General features: G+C 33.3%; 1 protein-coding gene across 1 annotated transcript in view; it reads right to left on the bottom strand.

The window, feature by feature from the left end:
- Positions 1-2781: 2781 nt before the first annotated feature.
- The window catches only part of LOC111052104, a 62047-nt gene continuing 40561 nt past the window's right edge, over positions 2782-24267 (bottom strand). The window contains exons 6-10 of the mRNA XM_022338727.2: positions 14290-14414; positions 12996-13140; positions 8543-8784; positions 5622-5745; positions 2782-3388 (exon numbers count right to left, since the gene is read on the bottom strand). Of these exons, the coding sequence (XP_022194419.2) occupies positions 2931-3388; positions 5622-5745; positions 8543-8784; positions 12996-13140; positions 14290-14414 (1094 nt within the window). The 3' untranslated portion in view covers positions 2782-2930. The remainder of the gene's footprint in view (positions 3389-5621; positions 5746-8542; positions 8785-12995; positions 13141-14289; positions 14415-24267) is intronic.

Below are 24267 nucleotides of genomic sequence, written 5' to 3'. Positions count from 1 at the left end.
AATTATAAAAATTCATTATGAAATTATTGAAAAATATAATTTATTGCTTTATAAAATATAATTGTTTTAAACAAGAATGAACTGTTAATATAACATCGATGAACCTGTATCAGCTACCGTCTATAGAAGGTATTGACAAGACTGAGGATCGACAATGTTGTTCTCCCATCTTTCTCCACTGCCATTATAATGTGGACCTCACTATAGTAGTTGAAGGTTGTATGCAATAAGATACATCAATAATAATAATTATTACTATTATTAAGTTAAGTGATGTTTGGCACCAGGAAGCATCAGATTATGACTCAGGTGCAGAAAAAGAATGCACTAAGCAATGCTGATGAAAAAAGGTATATTCAGGATGATGGAATTGAAACTCTTGTGTGTGGAAGACATTAGAAGGTTGCTAATGTTACTCCAGTACTTCAGGAGGAGGAGGAGGAGGAGGAGGAGGAGGAGGAGGATGATGATGAAGAGATGGCAGAGCATCAAGCAATTCCTGATATTGAAGTTTAGGGAATTGGACAGTAGTACTACCACACTATAAACAGATGAAGTACTCTGCCCATCAGATGAAGATAATGAATGTCTACCAGCAGCAAAACGGTTATGTACCTCATCACAGGAAAGACTCATTGATGAAATCAGCAATTTTGAAGTTGACTGTGCGGCATCACAATACAGCATACTCAGAAAATTGCTGGAAAAGTAATGATGACAATCATTTATAGCAATTGCTATAAATAGAATTTAATGACGTCATTACTACGAATAAAACCTCATGAGAGTTGTATAAAAGGAGGAGATATCATTTTATCATGTTAATTCGACAAAAGTGGTGAGGAGATAAACAGTGATTGTGTATCAACTGTGTGATTGAGAGTATCACGGTTTGTTTTAGAAAATAAAATTCTTCTAAAATTCTTATGTAGATGGGAGTATCCATTGTCATGCCTATATGTCTTGTAGACAGAGTCCTCTTCACCCGTCGCCTCTCCAACATATTTTCCTTAATAGCTCGGCGAACAAAGCGTACGATTATTCCAAAAGATGGCCGGTTATTTTGCTGCTTCAAACGATGACAGGCATCGATCATATCCTCGATTATTGCAGCATCCAGGGCTTTAACAACCTCTTTTACAATGCTGGAGACGTCTTCATTCTGAGTGACAGGAACTCCGTAAACCTCAAGAGTGTTTAACCTTGAATATTGTTCTGTATCATCAAATCTCACTGATAGTTCTGTGACTTTTTTAGACAATGCTAAATTTTCCAATCTGAGAGATTCAATCAACTGGTTTTGTTTATCAATGATAGCTTGCTGTGTAGCCAGTATACAAATACTGTGTAGTATACTACCAGTATACTATACTGTGTAGCCAGTATAAAGCTCGAGTTTTCTTCGAGCTTTTCATGACACGAATCAAGCAATCCACCTAAGTCATGTTCGAGACGTTTTAGACCACTGTCCATTTTTCACCTAGTTCGTGAATAAACTTTTTTAAGCTACTTACGTCCTTTGTGTCGACACTACACACAATGCCACCATCACTGTGGCTACGACTCCTCCAACGCTCACACGCAGTCAGCACACATCCACGCACGACCGGAGATGTGGAGACCGTTCAGGTCAGCATCACTAGACCAAAGACCCAAGCACTGTCCGTGAAAATTCTCTTTCCATACACTGCACTGGACCTTATTCGTTTTGTCTTCTGAAGACCACACTATTAATTTCATATATTTACTGCAATTCATTATGATCAAACACGCTCGTTTTACAAATAGATAAGGGAGCTATCCAAAGTGCGTCCGCTCTCATCAGAGGCTGATACCAAACAGTAAGTTTATTTTTTGAAAATTGAAATTTATTCATAACACTGACAATTTACATTCAAAAATGGATGAACTTAACAAAAAGTTTGCATATTAATATATAAGTTAGTCTTGTCTCTGAGCATGAGCGGCTGCAAAATGTGAGGTGGGTTTACCTATCTTATGTACCATAAAGTTTTATGCTACATAAGATAGGTAAAGCCACCTCACATTTTGCAGCAAAGGTACACGATCTGACAAGCATTAACCTACGTGATTGATTTGAGATAGCTTATAGATCAACGTTGTTGACGACGACGAAGACGACACCGAAAATCGAAATCTAGATGTTGTCTTAAATCAATACCAATGAGCCGGGGACGCCTTGGGGAGCGTAGCCTATGAATGTTTGCCTCCTGCAGTAGGAGGAGGGCGAAATTCGCTTCCAAGACAGGATGGTGATCAAGCACCGATTCAAAGTCTGACCACCTGCCTTGGGCGCGCACTGCTACTCTCCGTCCTACTGGCAGAAGTAGACTTTCAGCTACCTCATAGCCCGCACCACTATACAAAACAGTTACCACCCTCCATACCATTCCCCAGGCATATCTATCACTAATGTAAGTGGGACTGTAAGTAAGAAGGATGGTGATGATTGTTAGAAGGCTTGAAATGGCAACGTTGTCACCTTGAAGAAGACACCTTGCTACCTCTTCTGATCCCATAGATCGTGCTGGGGGAATTGGGATGGGTCGATCCACCCTCATAGCGGTAATAAAGGCATTTCGCCTCCTTTCTAATGCTATGAGGGGGGGTCGTACACTTCCAATGCCTCTCACTCACCCACTCACCTCTTCTCATATAGTCAAGCCTTCTCAATATAATTTTTCATGTATTAGTATGGAAATCGATCTGCATCTACATGAGAGAGTTGAATAAAACGTAAGGTAGCTTAATCACCGAAGGTAGGACAAACATTAATCTATATTTTACATACAATAATAAAGCCATACAATAATAAATATACACTGTACATGTACATACAATAATAAATATATTAATATATTCAATAGTTAAGAGTAATGTTCACAACCCCAAAAACAAATAAATACATCTTACCTTTTCTCTTTATTTAATTTCTCTCTTAGAATTTCTACTTCTATTTTCTCTTTCTCTAATTTCAACATGGCTGTTTCCTCCTCAACTTTTAAAATTGCAAGTTTCTTAGCTGCAGCTTCCTCCTCAAATTTCAAAATATCCATCCGTTTTCCATGTTCTATTCGATGAAAATGTAATTTTTGTTGAGAAATGTCTATTTTTCCATTAGAGTAATTCTCTAGCGCTAGAGAAATATTTCGGTCACTGCTTCTACTCCTTTTTCTACTAGCATTGGCTGCAGGTGTTATGCACTTTTGTTGTTGTTGTTGTTGCTGTTGTTGTGATGGTGGTTTTTGTTGTGGTGGTTCCGCGGTCATTGCAGTTTCTGGGAGCCGTTCAACTGGAACTGGAGAATATGATTCTAGTGAGGCCACTTCTATTGGATCAGTTTCTCTAGGGAGCGATGGATTTTCTCCTGCAACAGACAATGTGGAGAATTTAGCAGATGCAGTTCATTAAATTTCAGGATACCGGCTGACTAACATTTCATTCCAGAAAAAGATTTCCATGAAACACTCCAATTCGTTTACTGAACGTAGACAACAGAAAATAATAGTATTTCATAGTATATGTGTGTTGGATGACTTAAAATTAAAATTCCACAGGCTGATCCATAGAGCAACTGGGAGATGTAGCAACGTGCTGGAAACTTGAATTGCTCTCTCAAAACATAGATTTTAATGGTGTTGTTTGTAGTGAAGTCGCTTCACTTTCCGTCACTTGCTGTCACCCGGTAGTTCTCTCTTGATCAGCGACTCCTATCTTCTGCTGTGCAAATAATATACAATCGTGAAGTTTCTGTTCCTTTTTCAGTATACTTCAATTTCCACCTAATTTTGGAGTCAGACAATATTATTTCGATTTATTTTTTAGAAAATTAAATTAAGAAGTATATCAATTTTGATTGTACACTCTGCACTTGCTCAATTTAACTTTTCAAACGCCAATCCAAATGCAGTAGGAGTGTGTAGCCACCCTAATAAAGCATGCATACAAAAGGTCCAAACGGATTATTTTAAACTTCTGGAGTGAGTGATGAATCTTTATATTTTCTGTGGCGTATACATTATTTTCTACTTCTCAGATTAGTTATAGTGCCTAAACCTCTGGGCTAAATAGTAAAAAATATTGACCATTATAAATTACTCCTGTTTTCACCAAGCAAGGTTGATACCACTCAATTTTTAATAGGATTAATTGATTTTTACGTGGTCAAATAGCATGACACCAATGGCTGCAATAGAGCCGCAAACGGAAACTGAGTTTTGTATTGATAAACTTTTCTTTGAATTAGTGTTAGAGAAGAACAATTTTCATCCACCAGAAGGTTAGAGTGCTTCTTCAACTATTTGAGAAACGATTACGGTACTGTTCAGTGAAGCTCAATGTTGAGGACTTGTTGGAGTTTAAAAGTTTGTTAGAGTTGATTATTCAAAATTGTTTACCTGACTTGTCTTATACTCAATAACTGGAGTCCTATGACGTAATCTTCAAACAAAGGACGATCTGATACTATATGAAAAGATTCAAACTCAACATATCAGCTATAAGAAGTAGTTCAACCATTTTATCATTTACTGTAGAGTGGCCGTAGTCGAGTGGATCAGATGCTGGCTTTATGATTCAGAGGCCCGGGTTCAAATCCCGGCCCGGGCAAGATATTTATCTCGGGCCACTCCCGTGTTTCGGATGGACACGTTAAGCCGTCGGTCCCGGCTGCCTAAAAAGCAGTCGTTAGGTCATGTCAGAGGCCCTGAAATTGATCAGCTGCGACCTGAAAACTCTGACACCAGACCTGAGCCAGCCAGGACACTCGATATTATTATTATTATTATCATTTACTGTGGAGTACCGGTATTCCAGTTATACAGATTTTGTGAAAATTATCGAAATACTTTGATATTTCTGTTACAATGAAAATTTGACGATAAGTTTCATTAGGAATCCTACAACAATTAAAAAACTACTTCTGTGGCTTCAAAATTTTGGTCTGCCATCTTGGATCCGCAATATTGAATCCAAATTCATTTTTGTAATGAGAAAGTGTTCATGTGATACAGTTGTGTTCATGATGTTGATACATAATTCCAAGAACTGTTTCCATGATTTCCATCAATCATATATATTTATAGCAAATATTAATATAATAATACTATTTGAAACCATCGCGTATTACGAGAGCAATCTTTGCTTTACTGGGACACAATAAATTGAAATAAGAACACAAAATTAAGTTCTCAATGAAGGGTTTAAAAGTTGTAAACAATTGTTCAAGTTTTAGTAGATTACCTCTAGCCGGATCATGGGAAAATCTGATAATTTTCAAAGAGAAGCCTTTCCAAAATATTTATTAAGAGAAATAATCTTTCCCAAAAGTTTTCGAAAAGAGATCTTTGACAATGATCATCGCAGTGAAATGTTTGTAGTAGAACCCGGCCTTGAGGTCATAATTCATATACAGAATCCTATATTTAGGTTAAGCTCTTACTGGATACGACCACATCCACATGTGAAGGTTTCATGCATGATTTTAAACGTTTGATTTGATGTGTTAGCAATATTACAATCCAACTCAAACTCATTTCTACAAAAATTATGAAGGAAAGTGAAATGTGATTTGAAAAAATTCTGTATGATATAGTACCAACCTTCATAGAGGAAACAGCTGGTGTCATAAGGGCTTTCTAACGGCTCAATATGCCCACTGAGTTCCTCTGTAATTCGTGCTGGCGATTGGTTCATTTGCCCACCACATGTTTTCGTTGATTCAACCTAGTATAGCATATCGTTTTTTTAATTGAATAAACTCAAGTAATATACAGAGCGATCAAAAGTAACATACCCATCATGAATCTGAGGATACTTAAGCGCATGAGTAGTGGTTTTGGGTTATTCTGTACATTATACCATAGAGAAACAATAGCATAAGTAGATATCCCATGGTATAGGGCGTTCATGTCGCAACTTTTACTGTTATCTCAAGTTGATAGTCCACGTAGTTCTTTCCTGTGAAGCTTTATGACACTGGTAGTCTCTCATATTGTGCCGTTCATACGCTCTTACCCGGTCAAAACAGTAAAAATAGACAATAATCTACAGTAATTGGCTTGAGATAACAGTAAAAGTTGCGACATAAACGCCCTATACCATGGGATATCTACTTACGCTATTGTTTCTCTATGATTATACTAATAATATATTTTATAGCTAAATAACAATAGATAATAGGTTAGATATGGAAGTGTAAAATATGTATGACCATTCAAAATTAAAAAAGAATATGGAAAACTTGTGAAGTTATGAAAATTCTAGCAGAACTTGTAGAATAAAATAAGTTTACCACTAGTAATTCTAAGTGGATCACTATAAACAAGAAATTAATAAAATAATCAAATAAATATGCCAATAAGTATACATTGAATAGATCATTATTTCATTAATGACTAATTTGACAAGCCAGTGTGACTTAGCACACTAGCCAATATTAATCGATTACTAGATAGATCAATGTGTTTTTTATATTCCAGTTGAATTGATAGATTATTGTGAGGAATAATACAGAATTCAATTAAATTCCATTCAATTACACATACATTACATAATGAAAATATAAATGAAACGAGCATGTGTTACCCGTGCTTTATAACAGTCTGTTAAAAACACAAATATATTGAATTTAGTTTCAACACCTTTGGTAATTTACAATAGAAAAACTATCTGATTGAGCTTATATCTCATGTAAAATGTGTATCACAAATTGAGAATAAATTTGTTTTAATTATCAGAAATAAAATTAATCGATTAATGAAAATGGAAATAGGCCTATAAGCATCCTCAGTGGATTAAAAATTCTTATGCAAATCAGATTAGTCAGTAGTTCAGACGTTATGATGCGTCAAACGTGAAATGTATTTTGTATTTTGTACATCTATAGGGTTGGGCAGGGAGGTATGGATGATTTAAAATAACAGTTACACACTCATTTTTAAACGAAACTCAAAATTTTTATTTTTAGTGTGTGCCTTGGATGTTGCCATTGTGAAAATTGAAGAGGAAAAAAATTGAAACATTAATTATGTACGAAAATTAACATCTGTTAAATGCAGTCCGTTTTTGTCCAATTCACTCCTGTAGACGTTGTGAGAAGTTGTCCACACTCCACTAAAAAAAAAATTGAGTTTCGTTTAAAAATGAGTGTGTAACTGTTGTTTTAAATAATCGATCCATACCTTCCTGCCCAACCCTGTATAAGTCAATTCATTTATTTATGATATTATATACTATAGATTATGCATGTAAAATGAAAATGTATTATAAGTATAAAGCATGATAAAAGTGGATGAATAATACTCTTCAATACTCTAATAATACTATTTCATGAGAAAGATTTATTGGAATAAAAAATGCACTCTTATAAAAATAATAGTGTAGCAGATAAAAACAATTATCTGGTACTGAAAATACTTTTAATTGCTGAAAACAAATGATAATACTTATATCAACTAATTCCTCTTATTCCTCTTATATGAGCTCATTCAAATCAGAAAAAAGAGAATATAAGAGAAAAATTATCAATTACTAGGAATCCGAAAAATTTATACTGTAAAATCTGAAGATAGGTAGAGTAGCTCACTGAAAGATCCATATTAAGAAGAATTTACGGTCCCGTTCAGGTTAATGAGCAGCAATGGAATAAGAAAAAATGAAGAAATGGAAACATTAATAAAAGGAGAGAATATATATAGTACGCCTCGTTAAGGCCCAAAGAATAAGGTGGTTGGGGCATGTGATGAGGATGAGTGAAGCTAGAATGCCCAACATAGTATTAGCAAGTTGCACAGCAGACGAAAAAAAGGATGGCGAAGGAACAGGTGAGTGGACCAAGTGATGGATCACCTGAGAAAGATGGTGGTGAGAGGATGGAAAGAAAGATCCATGAACAGAGAAGAATGGAGGCGTGTTGTGAAGGAGGCCAGGGCTCACCTAGGGCTGTAGCACCGGATAAAGAAAAGAATGTAGCTCACTACATAGTTATAGAATTCGCTGTGGAATTATAAACTAATAGAAACTATAAATAATAATATTAATAATTCCTTGTATTTGGCTGCGTTCATGGGATCATTTGAATTAGAAAAAAATCAAAGTGGTGGCGAAAAGATATCAGCCAAAAGAAAAAGAGAACTTTAAATCAGAAAAAAAGCATCAGAGAAAAATGAATAATTATAGGAAATCAGCAAAAATCGATGCAGTAAATAAAGAAAGTGGAGAAGCTCACTACGTTGTTATGGAGTTCTCTTTTTATGAGTATCTTTAGATAATCTTTATATGATAAGGAGACAGCAGCTCTACAGCTTCTGGGCCTATACAGAACAGCCACATGCTCACACTCCGCTCACAGACGGCAATGCTACATACGGTACCTCACTTTAAACAAAAAATACAAACATTTAATTGGGAAAGTTTAGAGCACTATTTACGGATTGGATGAAACATTTTTCATAAAAATCAAATTTGGCAATGCACAAACAATAATAATACGATTTGAAAACCAATAAAAGTAGGTACTTACTTTTTTGTTAGCGTTTTCTTTTTTATATAAGTTTTTTAGTGCCTTCGTCTCTCTCTTTTCAAGGACATTTTCCGAAGCATTGAATTCATCCGTTATAAATTTCCAATACTTGGCCTTCAAAAGCAGCGTATATTTATCATATTTTTTAGAATTTACTATTCTTTTATACTTGGAAATAATTTCCAAGAATATCGATTTTTCAAGTTCCGTAAAATTTTTGCCTCTTTCTCTCTTCTGTTCAACTGGGGAAAAAATGACTGTTTAGAAACACATTTCACCTTTTTATGCCATCTTCTCCCTATGCTAACACTCGGATCGTTTTTCAAGTGTTGAAGTTGAAGTTGAATTAATTTTTGTAACACTCAATTAAATGTATTATTTCGAATATTTCATTTTTTTAAATTTGGAATTTATTTGCAAAAATCTGGTGTGGTGCACTCACACAACTTTCCTTGCCGTTGTGAAAATTTATCAACTGACGTTAGTGTTCCCTCGCATCTCAAATCTACTTTTCTAAGATTTGAGCCAGCTGGTGACAGGAAAAAAACGCTGATTCAATAGAATCAACAGTTGCCAACAGTTTGCAATTGAATAATCTTTTTTTTTATTTCGAGCTTATTTTCAATTTTAGGTGAAAATGCTACTGAATATTAATTGTAGAGATTTTTATGCTCAATCTTTTCCACTTGAAAATTTTTGTTTAAATTGTATCTGAAGCCAGATAATTGGGAATCTAAAATCAAACTTTGCATAGATGGTGCAGTGCTCCTGAAATTTTTACAGATATGAGACTTGTGGCAGTTGATAGAGCTTATCAATGACTTCCCTAGGTATGAATTTGATCAAAATCGTTGGAGCTGTTTTCGAGAAAATCGCGAAAAACCCTGTTTTTGACAACATTTTTGCCATTTAAGCCGCCATCTTTAATTGAATTTGATCGAAATTGTTCGTGTCGGATCCTTATAGGGGAAGGACCTTAAGTTCCAAATTTCAAGTCATTCCGTTAATTGGGAGATGAGATCACACACACACACACACACATACAGACCAATACCCAAAAACCACTTTTTTGGACTCAGGGGACTTTGAAACGTATAGATATTTAGTAATTGGGGTACCTTAATTTTTTTCGGAAAGCAATACTTTCCTTACCTATGGTAATAGTGCAATGAAAGTAAAAATAGATATACAGGGTGATTCATAATTATGGTAAAATATTTTAATACGTGATAGTAGAGGTAAAAATAAGAAAAAAGTTCATATAAACATACATCCATAAACGCTTCATTAGCGAGCTATACAGAGTAAAGGATTTCACCCGGAATTCAGTTCCTCTGATGAAATATACCGATGCTGAATTGTTTGGGGACTAGTTTTTGAAAAACTTATGCTGGATTCATATGGAAAAATATCTGAAAAATTGAATAAAACTAGTCTGGAAGCTGTAGTGTGAGTAGTTTTTGAGAAAAAAGTTGAAATATGCAAAAAATCTAAGTAGAAAAACATACACTTCTACGTTTGATGCCCAATAACTTTCTTTAATGACCAGTAAACAAATAATTTTTCGCAATACAAATTGTAGAGAATTTAATTCTGAAAAGAATTATGTAAGTTGTGTAAACTAAATTCAAATAAAAGTTGAATAAAATGTATTCTTATGTAGTACATTACACCACAAAAATTTGCTGTTTTACGAGGAGAGAACTAATAACTCATAGGTTGTAGCTGATTGCAAATAAAACATGGATTTTAATAACAGCTGTTCCAAAACAGCTGATTTATTATGTATTAAATAAGAAAATATTTAAAAGAAATTATCAGCTGAAAATTATTTTCAGAAATATTTTAGCTCACTGTTGAACAGAAAAAACAAACTGTAAGTTAGGCCTACTGTAACCGTGCTGTGTTTTTTGTTTAATCTATTAACCAGTTATTAGTAACCATTCCACTCTGCTTTTATGTTGAGTGTTAACTTTTGAAAAATGGCAGGTAATCTTAGACATTATTCATACTCCGAATTAGCTGACATGCATTAAATGTATGGAATGGGACACAACTGTAATAGTACTGAAGCAAGACGTTTGTATCAAGAGAACTTTCCTAACCGAGTATGTCCAAGTTCAAGGTTTTTTGCCACTATTCATCAACGTCTGTCTGAAACAGATCTTTTGATATCCAAAGAGCACATTTATGCAGGCAGACCCCGATCTACTATGACTGTTGAGTTAGAAGAACAAGTTCTTAATGAAATTTATGAACAACCAGAGAAGAGCTCGAGAGAATTGTCAGTGCAGTTTAATGTCAATCAATCCATTATTTGAAGGATACTAAAATAGCAACAATTACATCCATACCACCTCCATAAAGTTCATACTCTATTGCCACGAGACTTTATTCCCTGTGCTGGTATTTGCCGATGGTTTTTAGTAAAACTTGTTTACCCAAACTTTTTAACAACCGTTTTATTTACCGACGAGGCACACTCTACAAGAACAGCTATCGTTAACTTCCACAACCAACATATTTGGGCAGCTGAGAATCCTCATGCCATCAATTCTAATCCTCCACAACATCAGTTTTCAGTAAACATTTGGGCAGGAATCATAGGAGATCATCTACTTCTGTTTGAGCTTCCTCCCAGGTTTAATGGCAGAATCAACTAGTCTTTTGGTATAAGTTTAATGTCATTTAGATATGCTACTTTCATATAAAAAAAAACTTTTCATAAAAAACCTAATATTTTATTTGCAATCAGCTACAACTTATGAGTTATTAGTTCTCTCCTCATAAAACAGCAAATTTTTGTGGTGTAATGTACTACAAAAGAATACATTTTATTCAACTTTTATTTAAATTTAGTTAACACAGCTTACATAATTCTTTTCAGAATTAAATTCTCTACAATTTTTAGTGCGTAAAACTATTTGTTTACTGGTCATTAAAGAAAGTTATTGGGCATCAAACGTAGAAGTCTGTGTTTTTCTACTTAGATTTTTTGCATATTTCAACTTTTTTCTCAAAAACTACTCACACTACAGCTTTCAGACTAGTTTTATTCAATTTTTCAGATATTTTTCCATATGAATCCAGCATAAGTTTTTCAAAAACTAGTCCCCAAACAATTCAGCATCGGTGTATTTCACCAGAGGAACTGAATTCCGGGAGAAATCTTTCACCCTGTATAGCTCGCTAATGAAGCGTTTATGGATATATGTTTATAAGAACTTTTTTCTTATTTTTACCTCTACTATCACGTATTAAAATATTTTACCATAACTATGAATCACCCTGTATACAATCAGGATGAATATAACCCAATTTGTATAAACAATACATTAAACAATCTGTACTGTGAATTCTGCACTCAATTCTCAATTTCATACCGGTAGTATAATTCTTTGTAAATAATAGTAAAAACTACTTATCTCGTGATGGAGCGCTTACGGATATAGCAACCAACTTCAACACTCAAAAAACGATCCGAGTGTTAGCATAGGGAGAAGATGGCATTCGAAGACATCTCACCCTGTAGGACGCTTATGTTTCAAATGTTCCAAAATTGTCAATCATTAATGTAAGATTTATGAGTGACAAGCCGAGACAAAGACTACCAGAACCACATAGCTCCATGCTCCATGTCGACTACCGTAGCGAAATTTTCAACATAAGCGCCCTATAAAATGAGGTATCTTCACTTGTACAGTACTATTGTTTCGGCGTAACAGTGAAATTTGGAACATGAGATATCATCACTTGGACTATTGTCTTGGCATAACAGTGAATTAAATAGAATGACTTCTCTATTTGTTGACGTGGCGAAGTTTGGAGAGTAATGTTCACTCTACCACTTAACCACGTCGTTAACAGAAAATACAAAACCATGGATTTGAGTTATGAATTTGGAACATAAGCGCCTTATATACAATGAGATATCTTCATATTATGTTTTTTCTATGGAAATAGCTCAATTCTCAATATTATTTACGAAAAAACTCATCACTATGTTGCCCAAAAAATATTTCAAATTGATTCTCAACTAGCATTTTGTAAAACAAACTGAAATAGGAAACTATAATTTTGTTCCAACACAAACGAATTGAAGCCTGCACTCCTCACTTATGCTACAGGTTTACATGTATGTGTACTCCGAGTTTCAATAAGGTTAAAGTTTTTCAACTTATTGTTGTTGCTGAAGCAGCAGGCAACGCCTAACAGCTTCATGTGTCTCTTTAGGCTCTTATAAACTCGATTTCAGAACTCCTAATTTTATTGTGACAAGGGCAACATATGCAGCTTCGCTTAGTCAATACTGGCCTCCTTTGTTGGTCATGTGTCTAATTGACCTTGTCTCAGGGTTCAATAGAGGAGTTTCTTCTGAAATGGCGAACATAATGTGCCCTTTCACTCTTTGGTATGACAGATGAAGGAATTAAACTAATAGTTTCATGCAGACCTAATTCTTCATGTATTGTAGTTTCCGGTAAGTCCACTTCTGTTTCAACGATTTGGTAGTCATAATTATCATTTAGAACCGTTGTACTTGGAGTTTGTAGAAGTTTTGGCGCATTAACCGTTTGATCCTCATTTGTTATTGGAACCTAAAAAAAGCGTGTGGTACAATATTATACAAAACAATGGTGAATAAATTTTGAAAATGCCCACTTGCAGCTGACCATCTTACTCAGTGAACATCTACTATGACATATATATAAAAGGTTTTTTGACAATTTCTTAGTATTTTTCATTCAATATATAAGGTGCTACATTATACTGAATCACAAGCTACATGTAGGCCTACAGTACAAATGACAGTACAGGAGATAACAGGTTTGCTTCTATGAGAAATCATGAAATGTATTAAGTTGTTTTGTCTAGCTAAAGTTATATTCACAGTTTCATAAATCATTATATAAATAAGGAAGCTAATACACAGTTTCATCCGAAAATATATTAGTTTATAGTTGATATGCAGAGTGCTCCACCACGGTCTTTGAACCCGTCAACCATAGATTCTACATGAATTCAATTGATACAATTCAATGGAAGATTTTATAAAGTAAGCTCAATAAACAATTATTCTCATATGAATATTACATCAAATCATTGTGAAATATTGATTGAGCTTTTGAAAAATGACATTGGAAACTAGTTCTTTATGAGTGGCACACTAGTTATTGAGAAAATTAATAAATAACTACAGTGAGTAGGTCAATCACATGAATATTGGAAAATACATTTTGATAAAGAAAGCATGATACGAGAAAATTTTCTTTGCTGATCAAATCATTGTGAAATATTGATTGAGCTTTTGAAAAATGACATTGGAAACTAGTTCTTTATGAGTGGCACACTAGTTATTGAGAAAATTAATAAATGATTACAGTAAATAGGTCAATCACATGAATATTGGAAAATACATCTTGATAAAGAAAGTATAATACGAGAAAATTTTCTTTGCTGAATTTTGATACGAGAAAATTTTCTTTACTGAACTTCTTTGTCGGAAATTTCCTGTAGAATTGGTGGAGCATGATTTCTACAAGTTTACCATGGGGAAATGAGTTAAGTTGGTATAATGTCACAAGTACTGATAAAACTATCATTAATTAATAAGCATGCGATGAAATTAAGCTTAAACACATGAATTCAAACAGCCTTCCCTTTTCCCAAACCTCCTACGTAAATAGCTTCTCACCTATGTAAAATTCACTGAAACAAACAAGAAAATTATTCAGATATACTCATACCTCGGCTACAGACTCCTTATAATTCTCCGGAGCAAAGATATGAGTTCGTTCATTGCTTTGGTTATCCAAATCCAATAAGGAAATTGGAGGGCTCTGGGCCTGCTCATCACAATCTAAATTGCTATCTGAAAAATAAGGTTATCTAAGTAAGTGCATATGTTACTTACATTAAAACTCAGCCTAATTCAATGAGAGTATTTAGCCACTCTGATATAAAACACGCTTACAAAAGTTCAAAATAGATTATTTTGAACTTCCAGAGTGTGATAGACACATACCGTATACCTTCCACCTTCGGCGGAAGTGCGCAAGCCCAGGCAGGGTAAGTTTACTCTACATGTAGCTCCACATTTAAAAGTTCTATCAAAATATTATCATCAATTAATATAAGGTTTTAACTATGATAATTTAAAACATATAGTGACAGTGTGCTGTTTTTACCGAGTTAGTCCAGTCAAATGGTTGTTTATCAGGAAACAGCCCCGAAAGAATTTTTCCCAACGGTTCTATATATATTTTGGGGCACTGAATTCGAATTAAATTGAGAAGTAGATCAATTTTGATTGTACACTCTGCATTGCTCAATTTATCTTTTCAAACGCCAAGCCAAATGCAGTGGGAGTGTGTAGCCACCCTAATAAAGCATGCATACAAAAGGTACAAATGGGTTATTTCAAACTTCTGGAGTGAGAGTGATGAATATTTATATTTTCTGTAGCGTATATATTATTTTCTACTTTTCAGACTAGTTATAATGCCTAAACCTCTGGGCTGAATAATAAAACATGTTAACCATTATGAATTATTCCTGTTTTCACCAAGCAACCAAGCAAGGTTGATACCAGTCAAGTTTTAATAGGATTCATTTATTTTTACGTGGTCAAATTGCATGACAATTGGCTGCAATAGAACTGCAAATGGAAACTGAGTTTTCTATTTATAAACTTTTCTTTGAATTAGTGTTAGAGAAGAACAATTTTCATCTAAATCAAAAATCAAATCTTTATTATTGTCATAAACAAACATTGGTTACATGGACAAAAGTCAATTGAACATAATTATACATATAGTACATATACAAAATAAAATATACATAAATTCACACAGCAACATAATCTGAAAACAGACCAGAGTTATAGCAATTGAGAACAATAATATTATGGATAGGCATTGCAGTTCAACATTTCTTCAACCGAGTAAAATGCTCTCTCCTTCAACTATTTCGTTACTATAGACTTGAATCTTCTACTGTTCATATTTCTAACTTCAGATGATAGAACATTGAACATTTTTACACCTAAATAGCTGTACATTCTCTGCGTCCTAGCAAGCCTGACCCGACTCGAATCTATCCGACAACCAGATCTCGTGTTATATTCATGAATTTCTCTTCTTAAATTGAAAATACTAAGGTTTTCTATACAAACATCAAACATTCCAAAATGAAATTTTTTTTTCAACCACTAGCTGAAAACACAGGTTTACAAGATTCCCTCATGCCCAAATTAAAAGCTGTGCGTAGTGCTCTTTTCTGACAAAGAAAAACATCTTTCGCACCACAAGAATTACCCCATAACAAAGTTCCAAATTGCAGATGGAAGTGAAAAAAGCATAATATGCAGTAACAGCAAGATTAGATACAATATTTATACAAGATTGGTACAATATTTTAGCCTCTTCAATAAAAATAGCACTCTACTCAGTCTGCTACAGAGAGAATCGGTATTTATTTTCTCATTTATTTACAATGCAAATGAGACTAATGTAATAACATTGGTAGATAAAATAATAAGGTAGTCCTTGTGCTATTTTTCTTCCAAGTTTGTAGGTGACACAGTCGAGATGAGGTTAGAATTTCACGTGTACAATTTTCACGAAATTCTAGTCCAAAATAAACATGAAAACTATAAATTTTGAATTTAGATGGCTTGAATTAATGTAATGATTGGAAATATTCCACTCAATTTCCACTTGTAACGACTAAGTATGGCTAGACCAAGTTAGCCTAGAAGGTTAGCCATCTACCAGAAGGGGTGTATTTCTATAGAGGGGTGTATTTCGATTAGCCAAGGTTATCGATTATCCCACGTGCTTGATTAGCCCAGGTGTTCGATTACCCCAGGTCGGGCTTTCCCGATTAGACCAGGACCTGGTACAATCGAACTACAGGGCTAATCGAAGCATTCCGTCTCGATTAACCCTGTAGTTCGATTATACCAGGTCCTGGTCCTGTTTCGATTAGCCCAGTAGTTCGATTGTACCAGGTGTCATATTTACTGTAATGACAGAAGCACGAGCTGTTATACAGGTTGATTCTTAATTATGGTAAGATAATTCAATACGTGATAGTAGAGGTAAAAATAAGAAAAAAATTCTTATAAACATATATCCATAAACGCTTCATTAGCGAGCTATACAGAGTGAAAGATTTCACCCGGAATTCAGTTCCTTATTTAAATTTAGTTTACACAGCTTACATGATTCTTTTCAGAATTAAATTCTCTACAATTTTTATTGCGGAAAATTATTCGTTTATTGGTCATTAAAGAATGTTATTGGGCATCAAACATAGAAGTCTGTGTTTTTCTACTTAGATGTTTTGCATATTTCAACTTTTTTCTCAAAAAATACTCACACTACAGCTTCCAGACTAGTTTTATTCAATTTTCAAGATATTTTTCCATATGAATCCAGCATAAGTTTTTCAAAAACTAGTCCCCAAACAATTCAGCATCTGTGTATTTCACCAGAGGAACTGAATTCCAGGCGAAATCTTTCACTCTGTATAGCTCTCTAATGAAGCGTTTATGGATATATGTTTACAAGATTTTTTTTTCTTATTTTTACCTCTACCATCACGTATTGAATTATTTTACCATAATTAAGAATCACCCTGTATAACAGGGTGATTCTTAATTATGTACTTCTGTGACTCTTAATTGGTACTTCTGCCATTAAAGTATATATGACACCTGGTAAAATCAAACTACTGGGCTAATTGAAACATTCCGTCTCGTTTAACCCACATCTCGATTATACCAGGTCCTGTGTCTCGATTAGACCAGGTATCGTTTAGATGAACTACTGGGTTAATCGAGACAGAATGCCACATCTGAGCGATATCTGGTCTAATCGAGACACAGGACCTGGTATAATCTAACTACAGGGTTAATCGAGACGGAATGCTTCAATTAACCCAGTAGTTCGATTATACCAGGTCCTGGTCTAATTGGGAAAGCCCGACCTGGGGTAATGGAACACCTGGGCTAATCAAGCACCTGGGATAATCGATCACCTGGGCTAATCGAAATACACCCCTCTACAGTAACCTTCTGGTAGATGGCTAACCTTCTAGGCTAACTTGGTCTAGCCGTACTTAGTCGTTACAAGTGGAACGACTAAGTAAATCTAAATTCAAAATTTATAGTTTTCATGTTTATTTTGGACTAGAATTTCGTAAAAATTGTACACGTGAAATTCTAACCTCATCTTGGACTGTGTCACCTACAAACTTTGTATATATAAAGTTTCATATAGGTAGTTTTGATGTTTGTTTTATATAGGTAGTTTTCATATAAAGTGTAGGTAGTTTTCATGTTTATTTTGGACTAGTTTCCTAAAAATTCTACACATGAAATTCTAACCTCATCTTGGACTGTGTCACCTACAAACTTTGTATATATAAAGTACCTACACCCTGTATATATAAAGTACAGTCGGTACCTAGCTACACTACTGTCAATGCCTTTTCTAAATCTGGATATTCATGAGAAGTTTTGAAAATTGGCTCACTTAACAAATGATATTTTGTGATTCGAACAATCCAAAAAAAACATGTATTTAGGGCTTTTATTCAGTTTTATAAGGAACTTTATCGGACAATAGGCCTAATGCTTCAAACACATTCTGAGATGAGACACCAATACAAATCCTAATCGAGAAAGTTTTTTATTTTTAGGGTAGGAAAGTTTTGAGAGCAAAGAAGTTGTAGATAAAGATCTAATCTTCATTTTGTGTTTGAGACTTTTTTCTCCAAGATGTATAGTTTTCTTTGTACTGGATTGGAAACGAGAGTGACAAATAAATAAAAGTACAAAATGGTTCACTTGCTCTTTGATTTTACTGTTATCTTGCATTAATCTTCTGTTATATAAAAGGCTAGTTGGGGTTATTACATTTTCAAAACCTTCTTGTATCATATGTTTCAGAAGTAACTATGTTTCAACTCAACCTAACCTAACCTAAATTAACCTATAAGGGGTTTCTAAGACATCTTAAGAAGAGTCTACGGGAGTTGGGGGTATTGCATTTTCAAAACCTTCTTATATCATCATATGTTTTAGAAGTAACTATGTTTCAACTCAACCTAAACTAACCTAAATAATTAACCTATAAGGGGTTTCTAAGACATCTTAAGAAGAGCCTCTGGGAGTTAGCTTGTTTCATCTGAAGTAAGTATGTTTCAGAAGTAACTATGTTTCAACTCAATCTAACTTGATCTAACCTAACCTAAGCTAAATTAACCTATGAGAGGTTTCTAAGACATCCTAAGACATTCTAAGAGTCTCTGGGAGTTGGGAGTATTGCATTCACATTAATTATAAGCTTACTTGTTGATACCTAGATAATTAGTTGTCATAACTCAAGAGGTGTGATAGAGGATAATGATAATGCATGGTTGACTATGAAAAATTTTGTATTGGTTTTGATTTAGCCTACTATGTTCTTCTATTAAGACATATTTTGCTTTTTTAAGAACACTAGCTACCAATAAGTTTTTGTGTAGTCGTACTCCACCATGCTGATGATGAGAATATAGAATTTTGTTTAGTGATATACTGTATAACCTCTGTGCCTCTGATGTCATATACTCTCAAAAACAGCTCTAACTGGAAAAAAGGAGGTAATTGTTGTAAAAAGCTTAAAATCAAGATGATTTGATATCATGAAAACATCTATTATATATATATATATATATATATATATATATATATATATATATATATATATATATATATATATATATCCATTATGATGTAGTGGTTAGCAGGTCTGTTTCATATTTCAAAAGTCCTAGATTCAAATCTTTAGGTATGTAGGTTGGTTTACATTAAAACCATTACACCATAATGGATATTGTCACCTGGTCATATGGGACATATATATGAATCATATATTTATCTCATATTGATCAGAATTTTAGAGTTTTAATTTAGAAAAGTTTAATGAACAGTGTTTTTATCTTTGAACAATTTTTGTCATCGACAGAAAAGATTGTTTATTTCATTTGTTGTCAAAATTAATGTAGCTTCTCTTTTGTTTTTAATAACAAACGTGCGCGTGTGCGACAAATAAAAATATGTACTGAAATGGCTTTCATGTTTGGCATTGACTGAGTTATATTTAATACCCAAAATTTTTCTTTTGGTCGTTGTGTGAGCTTGTTCGTTAGGACTGTGAGTAAAGTCCGGCTGTTCTGGTAAAGGGGATAGATTTTGCTCTTGTTTTATAATACAGTTTTCCTGTCGCAGTTCGGGTAGTTTAAAGAGAATTGTATTATTGAATAGGACGGGATCTGAACCCATTTCATTAGATCAGTTATTTTGATTTTTAATTAATAATTAACGCCGCGAAATACCAGTGGATGCCAAAGTGGGAAGCTATTTCAAAAAGGTAGGTGACTACTGAGTCATTTGTTCTTAAATTTTTCATAACCACAAACATTGAATCCTTGAGAGATTCAATCTTTCTCAGTCAATAGATCTCAATCATTGAGAGATTCAATTTTTGTGGTTGCATTTTGCATTATTGAATATATGTTTTTTCAGTGAAATTATGGGTCAAGTAGTTGAGTTTAAACCTCACGGGGCTCTAGAAACAGTTAGTAAGATGAATTTCGAGGATTTATTGAATTGGAATATTATGGAACAATAATTGATTACTAATAATGGATTTCATCGGATGGAGAATAATAATTATAATTGGACAGATTTTGAGATTCACGATATTAGAAGATTTACGATTATTGATTTTGAGATTTTAAATTGTAAAAGCTATGGCAGTTGAAGATGTTGTACGATTGCAAGATTTATTATCAATTCTTATTAGAAAGAATGAGATATTTATGATGAGATGAGAAATTAATGATTATTAAGATATGATTGAATAGGATAAATTTATTATTATTGAAGAGATTTTGAGATATGGAGAATTTATGATTATTAAAACCAGATTAATTGGAAAGTTATTATTTATTATTGAATAGAATTGGATTGGAACAGATTAACAATGGAAAAACTTAGAACGTTACTATTACCGAAATTTTTTGATGGAAAAGATGAAGAATTTGACATTGATGATTTTTTCAACTATTTTGAAAAGGTTGCTTTAGCGAACGGTTGGGATGAAAAAGATAATTTATTATGCTTGCGGTTTTGTTTGAAAGGAAGTGCTGAGAAATATTTTGATGTTATTGAGAACGATTTGACTCAACAGAACAAATTTGAATATATGCCAGTGAAAGAAAAATTTGTTAATTTCTATCGATCTCCTCTCAAATTGTGGAAACTAAAAAAGGAATTAGATACTTGTAGAATGGAATTTGACGAAGATGGCAGAGATTTTGTAGCACAAGTCTTATCCCTATGTAGAAAAGTAGATTCGAATATGCGTGAATCTCGGATTATCAGGATAATTTTAAGATGTTTGTCTTCAAATATATTTGAAAGAATTATAATGTTATCAAATAGTACTATTGTAGAATTGTATAAAAATATTGAGAAATATGAATTATCATGTCAGTATTTGAATGAGTGGAAATTTGGACAGGTGCAAGTAATTAATGATAATATGGAACCAGAATTTGAAGAACTATTGGAAATCGGAAATGAGTTTGAAATTGAGAATTGTTTAGAAAATGCTATTATCTCTGATGATTTTGATTCTTGTAATTATTATGTTTCAAATGAAGTGGATGTATATTGTCATGTTAGTAACTTCAAGATTGAAAATGGGTTGGATGAAGTTATAATTTGTAATGATTGTGATTTGAATGAGGAAGATATAATTTACAAGGAGGATAAAGATAGGGAAATGATTAAGGAAGAGTTATCAGGTTTATCGGAAAGTGATTTGGATTTCTCTTTTACATATGCGTAATGATTGTGAATCTAGAGGAGTCAAGATGCATCAGAATGTTAGTCTCGTGAATAATAGGACTAACAGAAAAAGAAGACGTAAGAAATGTAAAGTTTGTAGTAAACATAATCATTTTACGCGGAATTGTTTTTACAACGTTAATTATGCTTATCGGGTTTATAAAAGGATGCATAGAATTTGTGAAAAAGAAGGCTATGATATTAGAGTGTGTTCTTTTGATGGCAGAAAGTTTTCGGAAAATGCTAGACGTAAGAAAGCATATTTTACTGATAGGACACAGGAATTTAGTACTAGGCATATTGATGAAAATGTTTTAGACGGCGGTCAATCAAATAATGATATGTCAAGGAATGAATTAGGAAGTTGTATAGTCACTGAATCAGGTTCTCCTTTGGAAGATGTTAGGCACAATGGAATATATGTTAGAAGAAAATATTCTAATACGGATGATAAGAAGTATTCAATCTTTCATAAACACGAATTTGATCTTGGAGATATTAAAATGAATTATAGCCAGAAATGTGAATCAGCAAATAATGGTGGTAAACGAAAGATTACGGACTCATGTTCAGAGTTGAAAAGTGATGTAGGTAATACAAATTTGGTTGACAGGAGGTATGAATCAATTATCGATAAACAAGAACCAGGCCATGAAAATAGTATATTGAACCGATTACAGAAAAAATGTGAATCAGCAATTTGTGTAAACAGTGAAGGTGAAAATACAGAGTCAGATTTGAATTATTGTAATTTTCTAAAAGATATGACGAATAATAGAATTGACACTGATGGAATTGTTAATGGGAGTTCAGCAGAGAAATATGATGACATAATTTTGAATAGTTTGGAAAGTGTCAATTCTAGTTTGGAAAGTGTCCCAGTTAAGCGTTAATAGCAATGAGATATTCATTAAAACAATTCCGTTGAAGGTAGAAAACCGAACATCAGTGCAGACTCAGGGAATTTATTGCATGAGACAGTATTGCTCATAGAATGAGGCATTTAGCTAATTTATAATTGTCATTCAATTATCAACACTGATCAGTGTAATATTCGATATCTAATAATGGAAGAAAATTTTGGCTTTTCTTGGTATTTGTTAGTAATAGTCCTAGTGATAATATTTTCATATATTAGTTCTTGATTTATTTTAATATGAGATTGCGTTTGAGCAATGGATAATCTTGATATTTTTACTAATAATGAACTTTTCAATTTTGGGATTTAGGATTTTAATTTTGATATAGGATTTTTAGATACGATACATTATATTTCGTTATTGAGTTTAATTCTACTATAAATAATTATTAAGTGTACATACTTGAGATTTGGAGTACGAGTTTTATTGATTACTTTTCCAACATGTTTTTTATTAGTAATGTTATTAATATATTATGGTTGAAAAGGCTGCAATTAGGTTTTGGAGATGGAAAATTAATGATATAAATCTTTATATTTTTACTACGTTTGGTTTTAGGATATTTTGTTATTGCAATTTGAAGCCTAAGAGGTTGTTAACCAGTTTTGATATAATAGTTGAAGATTTTTTTTAACATCATACATGTTCCTATTGAAGGTCAGGCGTATTGAATTATTGCGAGTTGAGGTCAATGTCAGCAATTAGATTATTTGTCACGTTTACTACTGTAATTTGACTTGTTAACTAACGTTTTGTTTTGATTTCAGACATGACTCCAGAGTTTATGAATTATAATATTAATTAATGTGGTCTTTTATTATAGGTTTCTTTTATTCAAAGTAAATAACATGAAATTAATCACATCCAGTCAATCAATTATTTATTTTGTTATGATTTCAATCAGAAATTAATTACCTTTTATTCAATTATTGTTTTGAATATTATTGTTAATGTTAATAATGGTCGAATTTCATAGTATGTACAGAAACTTGTCAAATAGTTTTCTACTTAATTCATGTATTATTGAACTTGATCTTTATTGATTTTTTTTCAAGTCATTTTATCGATTTCGAAATTTGTTAAATATTATGGTCGTTATTTGGCTTATTTTATCATTTTTGAGCTGAAATACTTATTTCTCATAATTTTTTTTTTGTTTAATGATACTGTGGTCGTGTTTTTTTTCACATTCTTATTTAAATTGAATTTGATTTTTCACCTTTGAAGTTATTTTATTGATTTTGAGATTTTGTTTAAAGTTAGCTGTAGAGTTTTATGATTGCATAATGGAAAGTTTAGTAGTTTGATTTTGAAAGTTGTTTTTTATACAGTAGAATTTATTATAATTGTAAAGGGGTTATCCTTTCCTAAAAATTTTCCTTGAATTAGATTTGAAATACTCATTCATATTCCTATAAGTAGTAGTTCTCATATTACATCTTCTTTGCGGGAGTATGTGGACTTCACCTCGAGGACTTCGGGACAATGCAGTATTACATGGACTCAATGACTCAAGGACTTCGTGGGATTTCGCGGACTTCACGGGCTTCTTCGAGATGACTTCAGCTTCAGCGCAAGGCGACTTGTGAATTGTCACTACACTCTACGAGATCGATTTTCCTGAAGATCAGGAGGATATTATGCAAGCAGATAGTATGCTGTACACTACTCAACAACGGAGAGGACATCAGACACTAATCAGAGCTTCCGTATAACGAAGAACAAACTTCATCTTCTGTGGAAATCATAACAGATGAATTTCGATGCTGGGAGATTTCATTATTTTGGCGGCTCGATTGGATGGCAGTTGGATGAATTAATATCCAGTGACTACTCAACTACCGTAGCCTATTACTGGTTGGACACACACATGCTACTACTTGCAAGCTGAGCTGCGAGAG

Source organism: Nilaparvata lugens, chromosome 1 (genome assembly GCF_014356525.2).
Source record: "Nilaparvata lugens isolate BPH chromosome 1, ASM1435652v1, whole genome shotgun sequence".
In the NCBI taxonomy this organism is placed as follows: domain Eukaryota; kingdom Metazoa; phylum Arthropoda; class Insecta; order Hemiptera; family Delphacidae; genus Nilaparvata; species Nilaparvata lugens.
This window is presented reverse-complemented; position numbering and strand designations above follow the sequence as displayed.